This window comes from Styela clava, chromosome 2, assembly GCF_964204865.1.
Source record: "Styela clava chromosome 2, kaStyClav1.hap1.2, whole genome shotgun sequence".
NCBI classification, from domain to species: Eukaryota; Metazoa; Chordata; class Ascidiacea; order Stolidobranchia; family Styelidae; genus Styela; species Styela clava.
Window position 1 is genome coordinate 13,022,589 of NC_135251.1, and position 16,337 is coordinate 13,038,925.

The window sequence follows — 16,337 nt, forward strand, 5'->3', positions numbered from 1 at the left end:
ACCGAGAAACACACCACCTAAACAATACCATATGGAATAAAAAAACTGCTGTCAAATCAAAAATTTCATTTCGTTTTCATGTTTCCTGTGAGCAATTTGGAGTCGGTAAGTAGAGCTAAATGCTTCTTCCGATGCAGCGAATGTTGCTGGACCCGAAGTATTTTTAGACAACAATTGCGATAGTTGTAATTTTTCTTGTTTTATTTTGGAAAAACTTTTCGCGATGCCTCGAATCACCCTCGCGAAACAAGAAGTCGATGAACGCGCGCACAAATCAAAAGATTTGTCTCGTTCGAGCGTAGCAAGTCTAAACAAGAACGATCTGGAGCAAGTCTTGAAACCCAGATGATATGCAGCAACCGATAACGTGCGAGATGAAAAGTTAAGAGACATCACTAAGTCTCATTCACAATGAATAGGAGGTATGACGCAATAATTGAGAGGAAAAAAACGAATGATCCAAATGTGGCACGTACCCTTGACACGCACAAACGAGCGAGTGGGAGGGTAGTACGGAATTATAGCGAAGTTTGCGGCATCGTAGCAACTCATAGCGATACATATATCTGAAGGAACTGTCACGAAACGATGTACCTTGTTTGCAATCCAAGTTTTAGCATTAAGAATCGATTCCGCCATCCCTAGCTATCCTTAATAACTTTGAGCAATATTAAATGCAATTTTTATGTATATAAACTTTTTATTAGAAGCGATTACAAGAGGAATTGTTAATAACAAGATGAATGTCTCAGTGAGACAATATACCATGTCAAGTGCAAATAGTGCGTCAATAGGCATAGAATGTTGACTCAATATGGTTCTCTATTCCCGTGCTCATGAAATAAGTTCTGATTGGTTTGGAGAATGCCGTAAACTTTCATTAGTAAAATCCGCGCACATTTGTGCGTGAATATCAGTGTCACTTTGCCCTTTGTGATCTGTGTTCTGGAAGGACTGCACCGAGTTTTTGTACACATATTCCGCTAATTAGGAGTAGGAAAGAAGTCAATATGGAGCATCCCATTGAATAAAAATAAGCAGCTTTGTACGTTTCGTAGATGTCTACCAGATGTCCTGCAAAATTAAAGCAAATCATACTTTTAGTAAAAAGCTAACATCCAAACAGGGGGTTGCAAGATTATTAGAATGCAAATATCTGAATGTTGAAATTAGCTACGGCCTACGGGTAGCAGTATTTGATCAACATCTACTTGCTACAAAGTCGTAGGAAGAATTGAGTCCGGATTGTCAAGTCAAAACCTGTTTGGGGAATATCAGAAAACAAAACATTTCGAAAATAGAGACCTAAATAAATCTTAGGCTACTTGAGTGAAAATTTTGAAATATTTTGACCCTAAGCCTTTATGCAGAATATGACTCGGACATGTTGGTACGAAGTAAAACGATCTGATTTGATACATTATATCCACCCGTGCTGCAATTAACCAACTATGCCTAATCCCATACACCACAATGCAAAGTTAATCAAAAATAAACTTACCCGCAAGAGGCGCACTTATGGCGGCTGCCACTCCACCTGTTAGCAAAATCGGGCCAATGAATTTCACTACATTTTCTATTCCAAAGAGTGCTGGAATCGCTGTCGCATTTGTGGTAACAAACATTCCGAACAGACAACCATAACATATTGCAAAAATTGAAAGACTTTCGAAACCGGTCGCAAAAAGTACCATTGCACATATTCCAGCTTTAGCCAAGAAAATGAATCCCATTATAAATAAAATTTTTGTTTCCATGTTTTGATAACAAGAAAGCAAAAACCCGCTAAGTGGCCTGCATATCGCATCTCCGATTGCTGTCATGAACAGGAGTAACACAGCTTGTTCATTAGTACATCCCAAATCTTTTGCGAACGGGACCATAAAAATGATCGGGTGATAACCACAAAGTCCTATTCCAAATTCCGCACATGCAAGAAGCATGAGGAGCCAATAGTCATTTAACAATTTTAACACTCTGGCAGCTTTTGACTTGTTGACATCCACTACGTTTTGCTCTTCTGCTTGTTGAATGTAATCCAGAACTTCCAATGAAACAGTCATTGCCTGGATTTCATCGAGATTTGTAGCTTTATCAGCATATTGTAAATTTTTATATTTTGGCATCTGCTTTGCTGTGACCGTACTAATAGGTCTTACCAGAGACGCAAACACACAAATATTCAATTCAATGCCGGCGAAAACTATTAGAGCACCTCTCCATCCATACGTATAAATAAGATACTGCGCAAGAATGGGAATGAGCATCGAACCTACTGAACTTCCAGTAGCTGCGATTCCGTTAGCAATTCCTCTCCATCGACAGAAATATATGTTTATTTGGGCCATTATGGAAGAGTATGACCAACTGAATCCAATTCCTAAACCAAAAAATAAGTTTTAGTGGATTTCATGACAAAACTGAAGACAATAAAATGTAATAATGTAATATTCCTTTCGCGAAAAACGACATTTCCATTTTATTTACTCTACACTAGATTGAATTGTTTATTGGTGTCATAGAACTTTGTAGAAAACCTACAACATTACATAATATGTTATACACGAGGTAGGCTACTGGTGGGGTCTTAGGTATGAGGCAAATAATTGGAGACCCCGAAGAATGTGCACCAAGATGGCGCACAACCTGAACACATTATGTGTACCCAGTTAGAGTTCAGGTTGTGCGCCATCTTGGTGCACATACTCCGGTAGCGCCAAGTATTTTAATAAGATAACATCGGAATTTTTTTTACCATAGAGGGAAATAAAAATAACTTGACACAGAAATAACATGAATCCATAGCTGACATGGGCAAACTACGGCCCGCGCGCCAAATCCGGCCCGTGGAGTAATTCAATCTGGCCCGCCTGATGCTGCCACAACCAAACTAAAACCAAATTTCGATGTTTTAGCTGAAAAATAGCTGAAAGACTTGTTGAGATATCGAAAAATTTTAGCATTGGCGTGAGGCTTATTGTTTTCCACTTCTGCTTTTGTAACACTCTAAATATTGTTCATAAAAGGTAACTTTTTTTGCCACACAACTGACATGACCCAGTGGCCAGTGTAGGTGAGCAACATTTTTGGCCCCTAGACCGAAACCTTGCCCACCACCAATTTATAGACTATCATCAAGGCATGCCACATAATGTTATTATCAAAGTCAGTCTAGTATCGGTACTACGAAAATACGCTACCGGTGCAATTTCATTATTTACGCGGTAGGAATGTCGTAGTTATCTACCCCAGATTATGCCAACGCCCAAGTAAGCGGTCCATATGCCACTGCCAAATCCTGTCAGCAGTAGTCCAAGACAACACAGAACACCAGATGTCAGTAAAACTTTTCTGCCTCCAAACTTTCTCATCAATATACCTGCGATGGGAGCTGAAAGCAGAAAAATATTTGTGAATATGTCCTGAAGTTAGCAATTTGTCATTTATAAAGCCTATTTGAAATCTTTTATAAGATGTAAAAACCAGACATTATGAGTAGGATTAGATTCAAACTTAAAATTGTAAAAATATTTGATCAATTTAATATAATTCCGCCGTATATCCGCTTGCTAACGAAACTTATATGCATTTAACTCCAAAGCATTCATTTCTAATATTCCGGTTTCCGGATATAGTCAACTTGTCAGAATTCAAGTCCTAAGTGGCCTACTGCTCTATCACTGCATAAATTAATATGGTACTCCTGAAGTATGCGCACCAAGATGTCGCATAACCTTAACCTGGTACACAACCTGAGTTCAGGTTGTGCGCCATCTTGGTGCGCATACTTCAGGAGGTTCATAAACATGTATAGATAGCTCTTCACACGTCAAGCTGGTATGAAACTATGGCGATGTCCCTACTTTTTAGAGGTTTTGCGGTTTTCTGGAAAAATTAGAGAACTTCAATTTTAAAAATATTCTCTTCATAACACATCAAGCCCTAAGATTATTCAAACCTGCTAGTCCCATCATCGCGGCGGCCATTGAAGTTATTAATGAGGTCTGACTGTTTGTTGCATCGTACGATTCCATAAAATCATTGTAAAAAAGTCCCAAGCTTCGAATCCATGCAATCCCCATCCATTGGAGGAAGAAGGCAGAGACGAGGACAACCCAAGCCCAGCCACCATCTGGGGAATTGTGATACAAGACCTTTCCCCCCACTGTCCTTACAATTAACGTCATATTTTGGCTTTACGGGACTGACTGACTGACTAAACGAATATGCACGTACATATGAAGAACTATACTAAGCGATTGCTTGCATCCCTTTAAATCGGACCGGTGACGAAAGCTTGTTTTAATGATTAACTCCAGCTACTTTTATATATATTTTGTTCATTGACTAATTATGATCAATAGATTCATTCATTCGTATATTGCTAGAAATATAGAAGAAAATGGATAATTCACTCGGATTTCGCAGTAATTTATTTGTACTTTTCAAATGAAAAATGACTCATAACAGAGGTTGTTTCTCGAATTGCGGTTGTGGTAAAAATAATTGGCAGTTTGGAGGCGGACTGTCGTTTTTCAAGTAGAATATACTGTAATTTTATACTATATCAATTTAGTTGCTTTGACAAATTACACACAGTTAGTATTTGCTGATGCTGCTAGAAAATCTCGTTAAAGCTCGTTCCATCATTCACTGTACAGAGTTGCCAAACGCATTCTTGCATAATTTTGATTCGTCAGTGTTACCAAACTGTTTGCTCTGTATGTTTAAAGTTTTGAATTTACGTTAGGTTTCAATCTCACAATGTGATATATTTTCCGCTTTTACAAACGTTGGTGAAATGAGGAATATACTCGTATATACTTGATTCAGTAAAGAATATAGACTTATGTTTGACAGTGAGCCAGCACACCAATTTTTAAAGTACTGAAATAAATAAATGAAATACACATAAAATTATGAATAAATAACGTTTTATCAATTGGACTAATATTTGTTACTGAATATCATGCTGTAATTGGACTTGGGAATCAAAAATTTTCTATGTTACTCAGTTAATCTATAAATCTATGTAGGCTACGTTACTCCGCTTTCCAGAGAAGGATATCTCTGTACATATTAACTCTCTTCTTGCCTATGAAATATATTGAATCAATAATCTCACAAATTCTAAGTTACATGAACGTCAATCGCTATAGAGAAGGTCAACAGGAAATACTTTGATGAGCAAGGATACGACAACGCGCAAACACACGACTTCAATGATGTGTATCGTTTTCAATAACTGATTGATTCAATTTCATAGGTGCGTGTTTACTTTTTGCTCGTTATATAAAACGAGGACGGAACCCCCGAATCGTCACTGAATCAACACTATTACAATTTCTCTTCCCGGGGGCATATTGTATTTGGTTTTTCTTAACTTTCACACTGAGTAATTTTAGCAATACTATATCAGTACGAGATTTCAATTTTATCTTAAATCAAATGGGAAACTGAGAATGACACTTAATCGTGTGGCAAACTACGATCCATCGGTACGTCATCAAAGCAAAAGTATGTGCAGATTTGTTTTCAGAATAATGGAGGATACCCGAATAACTCAGAGTCATATTTGTATTTTTTAACTAATAATCCTCTTAAATCTGGTATTTCTTTGAAATATGTCTCAAGTTTTTCATCGTCGGTTCGTTTCTGAGGGGGATAATTTTGAGGAAATGTCATGTTGCTCATTCCAATGGTATTCATGATGAAAGGCATGTCGTCAGAAATTGTTTCTAGCTTAGCAATGAAATCGTATTTTACTGCACATGGCGAACATAGCTTGTAGAAAAGTTGCCAGTGTTCATTGTTGTCATCTGTTGAACTGACGTGAGTGGCAAATTCTTTAAAACTCAACAACGGTGAAGATTTGTCTGTCGGAATACTTGAATTTGAATATTTCTCGTGCAATTTTTTTGCCATTCTCTTGAAAAATTCGTTTTTGGAATTTTCAAATTTATTACGATACGCTGAAAGCATTCGATGTAGGGGTTCTCTGACCATGATGATTTTATAATAAGTATTCAGTCGATGCTTAATTTCTTTGACGTCACCCAAAGTTTGCAGATGCAAATTGAGATTTGCAATATCATGGATATCTCCGGATAACTCAGTGGCATCTGATGCATTCACAAGACCTTCTGCGACAAGTAATACCTTCTTGAAATTTGTGCAACCAACTTTGGGGATCAGGCAAGCCAGTAACTGTATTAAAAGTAAATGTTAGTTTTTCCTGTTCGATATTCTTATATCGCAGCCGCTCGCTAAATTTGGGACGATTGTCAAAATGGCAACACGTTATTCCGGCAGATAAGTGAATGCAATCGCAATGAACTGTTTAATGTGTATATATACTTCGATAATCAGAAAAATAAGGCTGCTTCATTCCATCGTGAATCCGTGCAAGAAGTTGCTTTCAATGCGTAGTTTTTGTTGCTAAACCAACGTCCAATATCTTTTACAATATTGGATTTGGTATAGGCTTATATTGCTGGATCAAAAAGAATTCCAGAATCATTGCTAAATCATCAGATCAACTTTGGACAAGAATGCGAACATCGCTACTCTCTCTGAAGTAATTTTGTGACTTATATATTGAATTAATGCAAGATGATGTACTATTTTTCAAACAACCCTCAAAGCCCCTATAGTAGAGCCGTTTTGAAAAGAAATGTTTCTTGAAAAATGTACATGTAAGTTACATAAATGTACTCAGCCGCTTCGAAACTGATTTAGATCATTTACCTTGTATTTGTCTGAAAAGTACAATTTCGTTTTACTGATGAACTTTATAAAACCTTTGTCATCTTTTGGAATGATTTTATTTATTTTCAATTTCCGACAGGACTTCTCTAAAGTTTGGAATCTTAGTTTTTGCTCTTCGACAACCGAATTTGGAGGGAAATCTAAAAAGAATAGGATAATATGGTATTTGCTTATTGTTGTCCTTCGAACTTAAAGATATATATGATATAGGAGTATAGGGTTTCAATCAATTTATCTATTTATTCCATATTTACAAAAGCGCTTCGATAAAATATAAAAAGGTATTCTGTCAGTGTTCGTGCGAATTTCATTTTTTAAAAATACATTGAAAACTTTCATATACTATAAGGAGAGAGAGACTCTTAGGGATAAAGACTACCCACCCCATGTATGTAAAGTTCGATTCCCGCGTTATTAGATTGACACGCGTTATGGAATGTGACTCCAATCTGAATTCCTTCAGACGTTAATGAGCACCACACTGAGCGAGGGAAATAAATCATGAAAGAAATGAATTAGAGCAACGACCTTGTTTCAGGCAAATAACATGTACTATTAACAATACGCGGTAAAAATATTGAAATACACAGTAACCTCGCTACAATACCAAACTTATGAATCACAGTTTTGAACTAATTAGGTAATAAACATCTACAGCAGTGGTTCCCAACCAGGGTGCCGCGGCACATTAGTGTGTCGCAAAAATATTTTGGTGTGCCGCGAAAAGATTTCATTTTTGAATTTATTTCAACTGATTCCATTCTCTTGAATTCCACAAGAATTACCCCACGGCTCTTGCTAACAAACAGAAACGACAAATTTGAGAAGTCGTATTTCAGGTATTTGGGTATTGTTTAAATCCCGAATTCACTCTTTATTAGCCAACCGTCTTTAACATATGTCGCCCATATGAACGCATAGTTCTCCCAGGAATATAAAACCAAACGTTGCGTAAAAAGTAGTACTTGTAAAAAAAGAGAGAACGGGCGGAAATAACTCACCAACATTAGAATGCCTAGCATTCTGGATGTCCGTTGTATGTGTATTAAAAATACCCGATATTCGACAATTCGTTAAGAGTATTCTAATTATTCGATTCGATAAGAATATTCTATTTCGCTCACCCTTGCGAACGGTAATTATGGTAAATCTGGCATGGTAACATAAACACTGATGCACTATTTCACGAAAGCGTGGTAGAATTGGCGACTATTACATATCTCGAACACAGAAACGGTTATTTTTCGGATAGCTTTTGCGGTCTGAAAAGTCGAATAAGCGGATCGACATAATAACTGCTACGATCTTCCCCATCAGATTAAGCTCGAGCCTTGCACGAAATTCATAACATGAAAAGATGATCGATTAAAATAGTTTATAACAACTTTAAACCTATTCAGTATTTTTAGCGATAATAAATAATTGTTGTAATGAAATACGGTTTGTTTGTCTCTTTCATATCTCTCGCAAGTGCCGACAATAACACTATTGAATGCTTTTGGCAATGAAGAAACATATTGAATTGTAACAAAAATGAAATAGGTTGTGCGAGATTGGAATACTTGTGATAATAATAAGGCGTAACATGGAACGGCGAAGGGCGAGAAAAACCAAAGCGTATTAGCGTCACGTATTACCCGTGCGGCCACGCATCTTTTACAATAATGGAATAATTACTATTAACCATTCAGGGTATGTTGTATTAACAAGAATAGATTTTCCCTCATCTGATCTTCTATGTTTTTTTTATTATTTTATAGCTAAATGGCTTCACGTGTATAGGATACGTTCCTATTTTGTGATATATGTGCCGCGAAAATTTAAATAGCTCAATAGTGTGACGCGAAATAAAAAAAGTTGCGAACCGCTGATCTACAGAGTAGACTGACAAGAAGTTCCCATCTTTAGAAATTTGAATTCTCGCAACTGACAACTCTGGGTCGACATTAAAACGTTTTTTTTTTTTTTGAATCGTTTATTAATTTATAATCTAATATTATGCATCCAAAATACCTGATTCTGAAAGTGATGATTTCTTGAAATACTGTATCTTTGTGTAGAATTCATTCTGTCAGAAACATGAGATATTCGAATTTATTACTCTTGCTAATTTGAATATCGTCACATTTATAAATTGCCAATGTCACTTTTAGTCGATTTGGAAAATTTGGTATCGCTGGATTTGTTGTACAAGGACGTGAGATATTCGAATTTATTACTGTTATCTGTTTCAAATATTATTCATCTAGGTGCATTACTAAACTCGGTTGATTGTTGGCGTATATATCATTTGTGTTGCTGTCCTATCTTTAATAATATGTCCGTTCGATAAAGATTATTGATGCGCATTGCGCTTGAAAGAAGCAAAATTTCGTTCAAAGTCAGTTTGCTTCTTTTCAAACGAACGAAGCATAAGCCACCGAATATAAGTGAATACATTGTATCGAAATATACCTTCTGTGATAAGTCAACGAGGCGATAATGCGCCTTTCTATCTAAAAGTGGCACCGAGTAAAGTCACACACAACCATTTATGATGATCACTTTTTATTCATACACTGAAATTCAAACGCCTTGAATCGTTATAATTATACATCATTATTTTGACATTCCCGCAGTGCTGGTGATTTTATTTTCCAACTCCATCGAAACATAGTTATTTAAACATTTGTAATTTCATAAGTATACAGGGTGTCTCAAAAGAAATATATACACTTTTAAATTTGATTTCCTTTTTAGGTACTCATCATAGAGCTTTCATTCTTTCAGAAAACATATTATGAATAAGTAGTAAAATTTAGGTATTGTTTGCATTTTTCATCAATCCACAGAATGTAAAAGAGATTAACTCAAGAAATGAGGTGCAAAATTGCTGTTTGACCTAAGCATATAAGCCAGTGCGGCAAACACAGCGTCTCTTACTCTCTTTAACAGAGAATTTGAAATTAATTCGGCTCCTACACGACGAACAATTCATGGAAACTGGATCTGTAGTTGATATAAATATATCAGAAAGACCAAGGAGCGGACGCTCTGAGGAAAACATTTAGCACCGAATTAATTCCAAATTTTCTGTTAAAGAGGCGCTGAGTTTGTCATACTGATTTATACGCTTCTTGCCAAACAGCAAGTTTGCACCTCATTTCTTGGGTTAATCACCTGGCCATTCTGTGGTTTGTTGAAAAATGCAAACAATACCCAAATTTTACTACTTATAAGTTTTCTGAAGAAATGACCGCTCTATGATTAGTAACTAAGAAAAAAATTAAAATTGAAAGTGTATACTTAGTACTTTATTTTGAGATACCCTGTATCAATGTAGGATCATTGGGATTGCCCATCCACGTGGAAAACATTCTTAAGGTAAGACTGAAAGTAGGGAGGCGGGGCAATATTCAGAGTTCTATTTATTCTTATACATAATAACGTATTAAATCATACAGCGCACAAATAGTGGTTTCTAATATGTCAGCAAAAAATTTAGGGAAGCAAATTCAATTCGATGTCAAGAAAGCTTTTATCAAACTATATTACAGTAAATGAAGCATGATCGTAACATTTAAAACATATCACATATAGTTCGGAAGAATTCATAGTATCTCAGTATCTTGTTAACTTGCAGACACTCCTTCCTATACTTCATTACATATTAGCACCAATTAAAAACTGTCAACTCCACATATATATATATATAAGAAAATCAGGGATACCAGATAATGATACTCAACGTTATTAAAAGAGCCAATTTCTTTATAGCAATGACCTGATTATCTAGTTTACCTGTAATATATTCGAGCTTAGTAATCCATACAATAAGATGCAAATTGCTGATGTGGCAATTGTAATAGCCAGATATATTCTTGCCATTCTTCATCAGTCGCACTTCAAAGCTGTTTGACATTATACAAGAACTGACGATTACGCCTCTCTTTTCTATTTTAATACATTTTCATTGAAGCGTTATAATGATTGTATATAGATAATCCGGACACAATAAATAAATATAAAATAAATTTCTGTGAATAAGCTTTAAGTTTACCTTTTCTGCATTTCTAATTCTATTTTTTTTTTGCAAAATTATGACTCTAGTAAATAAGTAATTATTTGAATTTTGAAATGACGTCGATTTTCAACATAATATAGAGAAGACGCATGTATGTTATTTCTCCTTAAAATATAACAACATCTGCCTAATAAATAATTATTATAGAGAAAGGATACGTGTACAAAACCTTACTGGCCTAAGATACAGTTGGGCAACATGTGCCATTCATAAATTTAATAACAACAGTTTGAGACTGTTACGTTATAATAGGACAATATGAACGAAATGCCGAATACATTCTGGTAAAACTCTAGCACGATATATACTCTCTTGAAATCTCTTTTTGCTGGCTAATGTCCGAATGAGCCTCGTTCATTAGGTCAAATGCAACTTGCTTCTTCGATGCCGTTGAACTGAGCTTCAAATAACGCTAATATAACATTAATCTCTGAGCCAGATGCGTTTTTAGGATTCTAAACTAAATGAATGAGACATCTCTTGACATAATTGACCAAGTTCATGTTATTTCGAAGAAAACCCCACGAATAAACTGACTTTATGTAACAACAGTGCAAAAATCACAGTATGTGGTTTATACATTAGAAAATATTGGAAAATCAATAAAAGTTTGAACACTCGAGTATATGATTGAAAAAAGACTGTTTATTCAACAACGAAAATGCACGATGTCATGGCTTACTTTTACGGACAAGTGCAGGCGTTCTTTGTATTTTTTTAGTCCGAGTCGGGTAAAGTGAAGGCTATAACCATATGATTCCAGACTTTTATACTTCCAAATGTGACTAGCGATAATGTGAATCTCTCTCTGCGATGACACGAAGACAAATAAATATCTTGAAATTTTGCATTCATCGATCAGCTTTGGGAAAGATGGAGACAATCCGATACTGACGCTTATTACGACGACCCTAGTATTAAGCAATTGCCATACAGCAGGGGTCGGCAACCTTTTATCGCTCGCGGGCCAAAGTTAAGGTTGCAAGTCATTGGCGCGCCGCACATATTTTTAGAAAGTTGAAAAACCGAACGGATGGTACTTTTTATAATAAAAATCAAGCAATGATACATCTCTCGAATAGAATATAGATTTATTTTCTCATTGCATCTCATAAAATTCCTTTGAATATTTTCAGCGCCATTGAACCCTTTGCACTTAGCATCAACTTTTTTGCGTTTTGTTGCCATTTGTCTGATTATAATTAAATTATATGCTCATTAAACGAGTAATTGTGAATTATATAATTGTTAAGTTATAATATAATTTAGTCTAAAGAATATATTCGTCAAAACGGATGTTTTGTTACTATAATTTAGTGAAGCGTCGCGGGCCGGATTATAGTGCTCCGCGGGCCGGATCCGGCCCGCGGGCCGTAGGTTGCCGACCCCTGCCATACAGTGTCCACTATTAAAGAAATCTTGGGGTTTCGCTTTACCAAAAAGGTTGAAAACCACTGATCTACAGTAACATCTATGTTTACATTTGAATATATGTAACAATTCTGTGAAATCATCCAATGAATTGAAAATATTTGAAAACTGTTATTTCAATTTCGGCGAATACCCAAATAATTCAAAATCGTATTTGTATTTTCGAATTAAAGATTTTTTCAGTTCTGGTAAATTTTTAAAATATTCAGCAACTTTTTTGTCGTTTGTTCGTTTTTGAGGGGGATAATTTTGTGGGAAACTTTTATTTGTCATTCCAACTTTGTCCATAATATAATCCATGTCTTCATCTACTGTTTCTAACTTAGCAATATAGTCGTATTTTATTATACACGGGGAACATAGCCTGTAGTAAAACTCCCAATGTCTATTATTAATCTTTGTTGAACTCATTTGCGAAACAAAATTTGCGAATTCTTCGAAGCTAATTGATTGAGATGAATTATCTATTTGCTCATGTGAATTTGTAAACTTGGAATGAATTTTATTTGCCATTTTCTGAAAAATAGGGTCCATATTACCCAGAAATTTGTCTCGGTAAGCTGAAAGTACACGATGCAAAGGCTCTCGAACCATCATCACTTTATAGTATGTCAATAACCGATGTTTGATTTCTGTGATATCTCCGAGATTCGATAAAAGTAGAAGCCTATTTGCTGTATCGTGAACGCCTTTTATTTTCTTCGGGTTTGTTTCATTTGTCAAACTCTCCGACATGAGTAAAACCTTCTTGAAGCTTGTACATCCAACTTTAGGGATGAGACATGCGAGAAGCTGAAAAAAAAATTCAATCATAACTTTATGCAGTGGAAAGTGGCAATTACCTTGAAGAATAGGATGCAATGACGATACGTTAGACGTAAGGATGGATATACTGTACCAATCGCCATCAAGGATAGGAGAGGAGGGGGGGAGGAATATCAATGAGAATAATCATATGACGAGCCACGGCCTCTCGTCCGGTTACCAGTCCATGCCGAGTAAGGTATTAGGTTTATCAGTTATATGTTTCGGACGCAGGAACTTTAAATGGCCCTTCTTTTCTGTAGATTGCTTATTGGGCTGCCATATAGACATGGGGTTTCATGTTCAGAGCTGCACAACACAAGACGGATAACAAGAGCAAAAGACTTGTTTTTTAAAGTGTTCCCAATTATCTAGCACTGCTTCGAAAAAAAAAATTTGTACAGTAACAGTGTCTCTGTCGCCAAGTGAATACACCCCCTGCCCATAGGCTTCAGTCCAGAGTAGGCGAACAAGATTAAATACATCATATTGGTACACACACTTCTGGAGCGCCCTTCAGACAATGTAATCCACCTATTTTCGATACAGCGATAGGAGTTCGTCAAGTAGAATTCAGTCCAAATCGGAGACACTAATTAGGCCAAAAATAAAAGGATCTAGTCTATTCTAGTTTATAAATCAAGCTTTCTAATTTCAAATCGAATCTTGAACTCAGCGGAAATTCAGATTTACCTTATATCGATCAGAGAAATACAATCTAGTTCTTCGAATGAGTTTCATAAATTCCTTGTTCTTCAGTGGTTTCTTCTTGTTTAATTTCAGATTCCTGCATGCACGTTCAAGTGTACTTTGCCTGAGCTGTTGTTCGATAGTTTTTTTTTCTAGATATAAAATCATTTTGTTCCTTGTAAGAAAACGCGAGTATGAAAATATCAGAAACAAATAAATAACATGACCTCCGCACTACAGGGCTTTACGTTGGGTTGCGAATTACATCTCCGAAATTACAAACAATCTCGTCCGGATATAAATGTTTCAAAACTGATTTCAGTTGTAAAAATCTTTTACACATCTATTACGCCGTTTCATCATTAATAAATTCAATTTCAGAAACAAATTGATTTTGTTATAACTGAAGCCTATAGCCTTATGCCTATCCAATAAATATGTTTTTAAAACACAAATGGCATTACAAGCATCGAAAATTTGATATGTTCGACTCGCTGAAACTTTTCGAGCACTACAGGTCATTTCTTTGGAAGTGCGGCTTGCAAATACATGATGTCGTAGACCGTTGGGCAGGTGTTTACCACCAATTTTAGCGTTAAGCCTTTGCTCCCAATTTTAATGTACAAGTTTAGACACGATCCTTAGAAGTAGTGCACACAAGTCAACTTAAAAATCTAATATCACCTGGAACTTTCGACGAATATTCGAAGTATCTTGTTTTTGTCGGGATGTTTTCCTAGCAAAACAAATAATCGGTATTAAGTTTGGTCAGAATCATTTTCCTGAGCATGGACATGTTCAACATAAAACAAAGCTAGATTAATGTCTACATCAAATCAGAAAATGGAGTTTCATGGTATATTCCTATCCATGATTCAACAATAGGCTCGACCCGAAACAACGGAATAATAATATGAATTATAAAGCAATTACTGGATCTTTTATACAAATACCCCGCCAAAAAATCCCGACAACTCTCAAAATAAAAAAAATTAGTAGTTATCTAGTTAAAGTTAGGAATACAAATTGCGCTGGAAATTCAAATTTCCGGATCATTCTGAACCCTAACCCCAATTGGATAATTACTAATTTGTTATTTTAAAACATGGCGGAAGTGTTTTTCTCAAATCTCACATTTTTGCATTATGGACAGTGGCTTTGTACAAAAGGTCCCAATTACTTTATCACGCAAAGTATCGTTAAACATTGTGATAACTGATAACTTGAAGTCAAATGTACTGAATACTATCTAGTTAGGCCAGTGGTTTTCAACCTTCTTGGTGGGGCGGAACCACAATGAAGATTAAAAATAGTTGCAAACCTGATATATCTGATCATAATTAAACAACATACATATCTCAGATTTAAATGGAAACATGTGGAATATGTGGACTGTAGCGGCGGAACCCCAGGTTGCCGCGGAACCCAGATTCGGGCGCAATGAGTTAGGCTGATAGTATCTAATCGAGTCACATGCCACTCATTGATTGCACCGTCATTATTTTCATTGAAATCCACATATCTGCACGAGTATATGTTAAACAGGATATTTTTCTGAATCATATTTCTATTATTAAACCTTGATCTAACTAAATGGAATCGACAATCGATCGATTACGATATTTCGTTTGTTTCGAATCTACTCAGGAAACGTGTTGTTTCGTATTCGAGTGAGACTGAATGAAGATCACAGAATGCAAGCTTGCGCAATTCTGCTTGGGAACGAAAGTAATAAGGTTATCAAAAGGAACCAATTCCATGTTCCAATAATAAGTAGTACGTTTCTTGCGGTCTGCTGCATGTAATTAGGCCTGATGATTACCTGATTTAGTGACAGTTTCTTGAACGATCCATATATTAGTATACTTGACGCTGCACAAAACATCAATAGAACAATCGAACGTTTGACCATTTTCTCATCATATTATCACGCACATAAGCTTTCCAAGGTAGATTGGTACTAAAATACTATACCTTGAAATTTGATATCACACAAATAGTGTACTTTTTAGTTTATAACTTTTATCTAAGTATTGTTTCGGTATAACTTTTTACGTGAATAAACTATATAATTCCAATGTTATCAAAAAAAAGAACTCACAAGCCCATGAGTATCATTTTTTGATGTTTATCTCTTAAAAAAAAACTGGAACATTTCATTTTACCGTACAAATGAATAAAAAAAAAACATCTAAGTTAAAGCAGTCTTTTCCTATTAAACATATCGGTGGGCCAATCTGCTTTCTTACCTTGGTAACTAAAATGATATGTAAAATTGAATGCAAACATCGAACATGAACCGTGCCTATACGCCAGCTTCTGTATAATGCCTCCCGATAGATATGATATAAAACTTAACAAACATATTAGCAAGGGAATCTAAGCTTTCGCCAAAACTTGTCTTTTTCCTACAATGCTAAAGTATTCTCCATCACATACCTACTTGTTCGATAACTTTTATATAGTCTAACTCCAACAACATTTCCTTGTTTAGCAACGCCAGCACGAAAATACCATCTTACAATCATTTCCGAAACATGTGAAAATTGAACTGTCATATTGCATTCAGCAATTGTTTGTA

General features: G+C 35.7%; 3 protein-coding genes across 3 annotated transcripts; all 3 read right to left on the minus strand.

Moving 5' to 3' along the window:
* Positions 1 to 709: 709 nt before the first annotated feature.
* LOC120336235 (monocarboxylate transporter 2-like) lies at positions 710 to 4,380 on the minus strand. The gene is made up of 4 exons (XM_039403863.2): positions 3,959 to 4,380; positions 3,248 to 3,391; positions 1,502 to 2,380; positions 710 to 1,074 (listed from the first exon to the last, which is right to left on the minus strand). Exons 1-4 carry the CDS (start codon positions 4,185 to 4,187, stop codon positions 920 to 922), a joined length of 1,407 nt encoding a protein of 468 aa, XP_039259797.2. The 5' UTR covers positions 4,188 to 4,380; the 3' UTR covers positions 710 to 919.
* A 124-nt stretch (positions 4,381 to 4,504) lies between these two features.
* On the minus strand, positions 4,505 to 10,686 carry LOC120336646 (carbohydrate sulfotransferase 9-like). The gene is made up of 4 exons (XM_039404370.2): positions 10,549 to 10,686; positions 8,782 to 8,836; positions 6,748 to 6,908; positions 4,505 to 6,207 (listed from the first exon to the last, which is right to left on the minus strand). The coding sequence occupies exons 1-4, from the start codon at positions 10,633 to 10,635 to the stop codon at positions 5,536 to 5,538; spliced, it is 975 nt and encodes a 324-aa protein (XP_039260304.2). The 5' UTR covers positions 10,636 to 10,686; the 3' UTR covers positions 4,505 to 5,535.
* A 1,528-nt stretch (positions 10,687 to 12,214) lies between these two features.
* Positions 12,215 to 16,246, minus strand: LOC120336082 (carbohydrate sulfotransferase 11-like). Its single transcript, XM_039403683.2, has 4 exons — positions 15,579 to 16,246; positions 14,441 to 14,492; positions 13,760 to 13,908; positions 12,215 to 13,054 (listed from the first exon to the last, which is right to left on the minus strand). The coding sequence occupies exons 1-4, from the start codon at positions 15,666 to 15,668 to the stop codon at positions 12,374 to 12,376; spliced, it is 972 nt and encodes a 323-aa protein (XP_039259617.2). The 5' UTR covers positions 15,669 to 16,246; the 3' UTR covers positions 12,215 to 12,373.
* Positions 16,247 to 16,337: the final 91 nt, after the last annotated feature.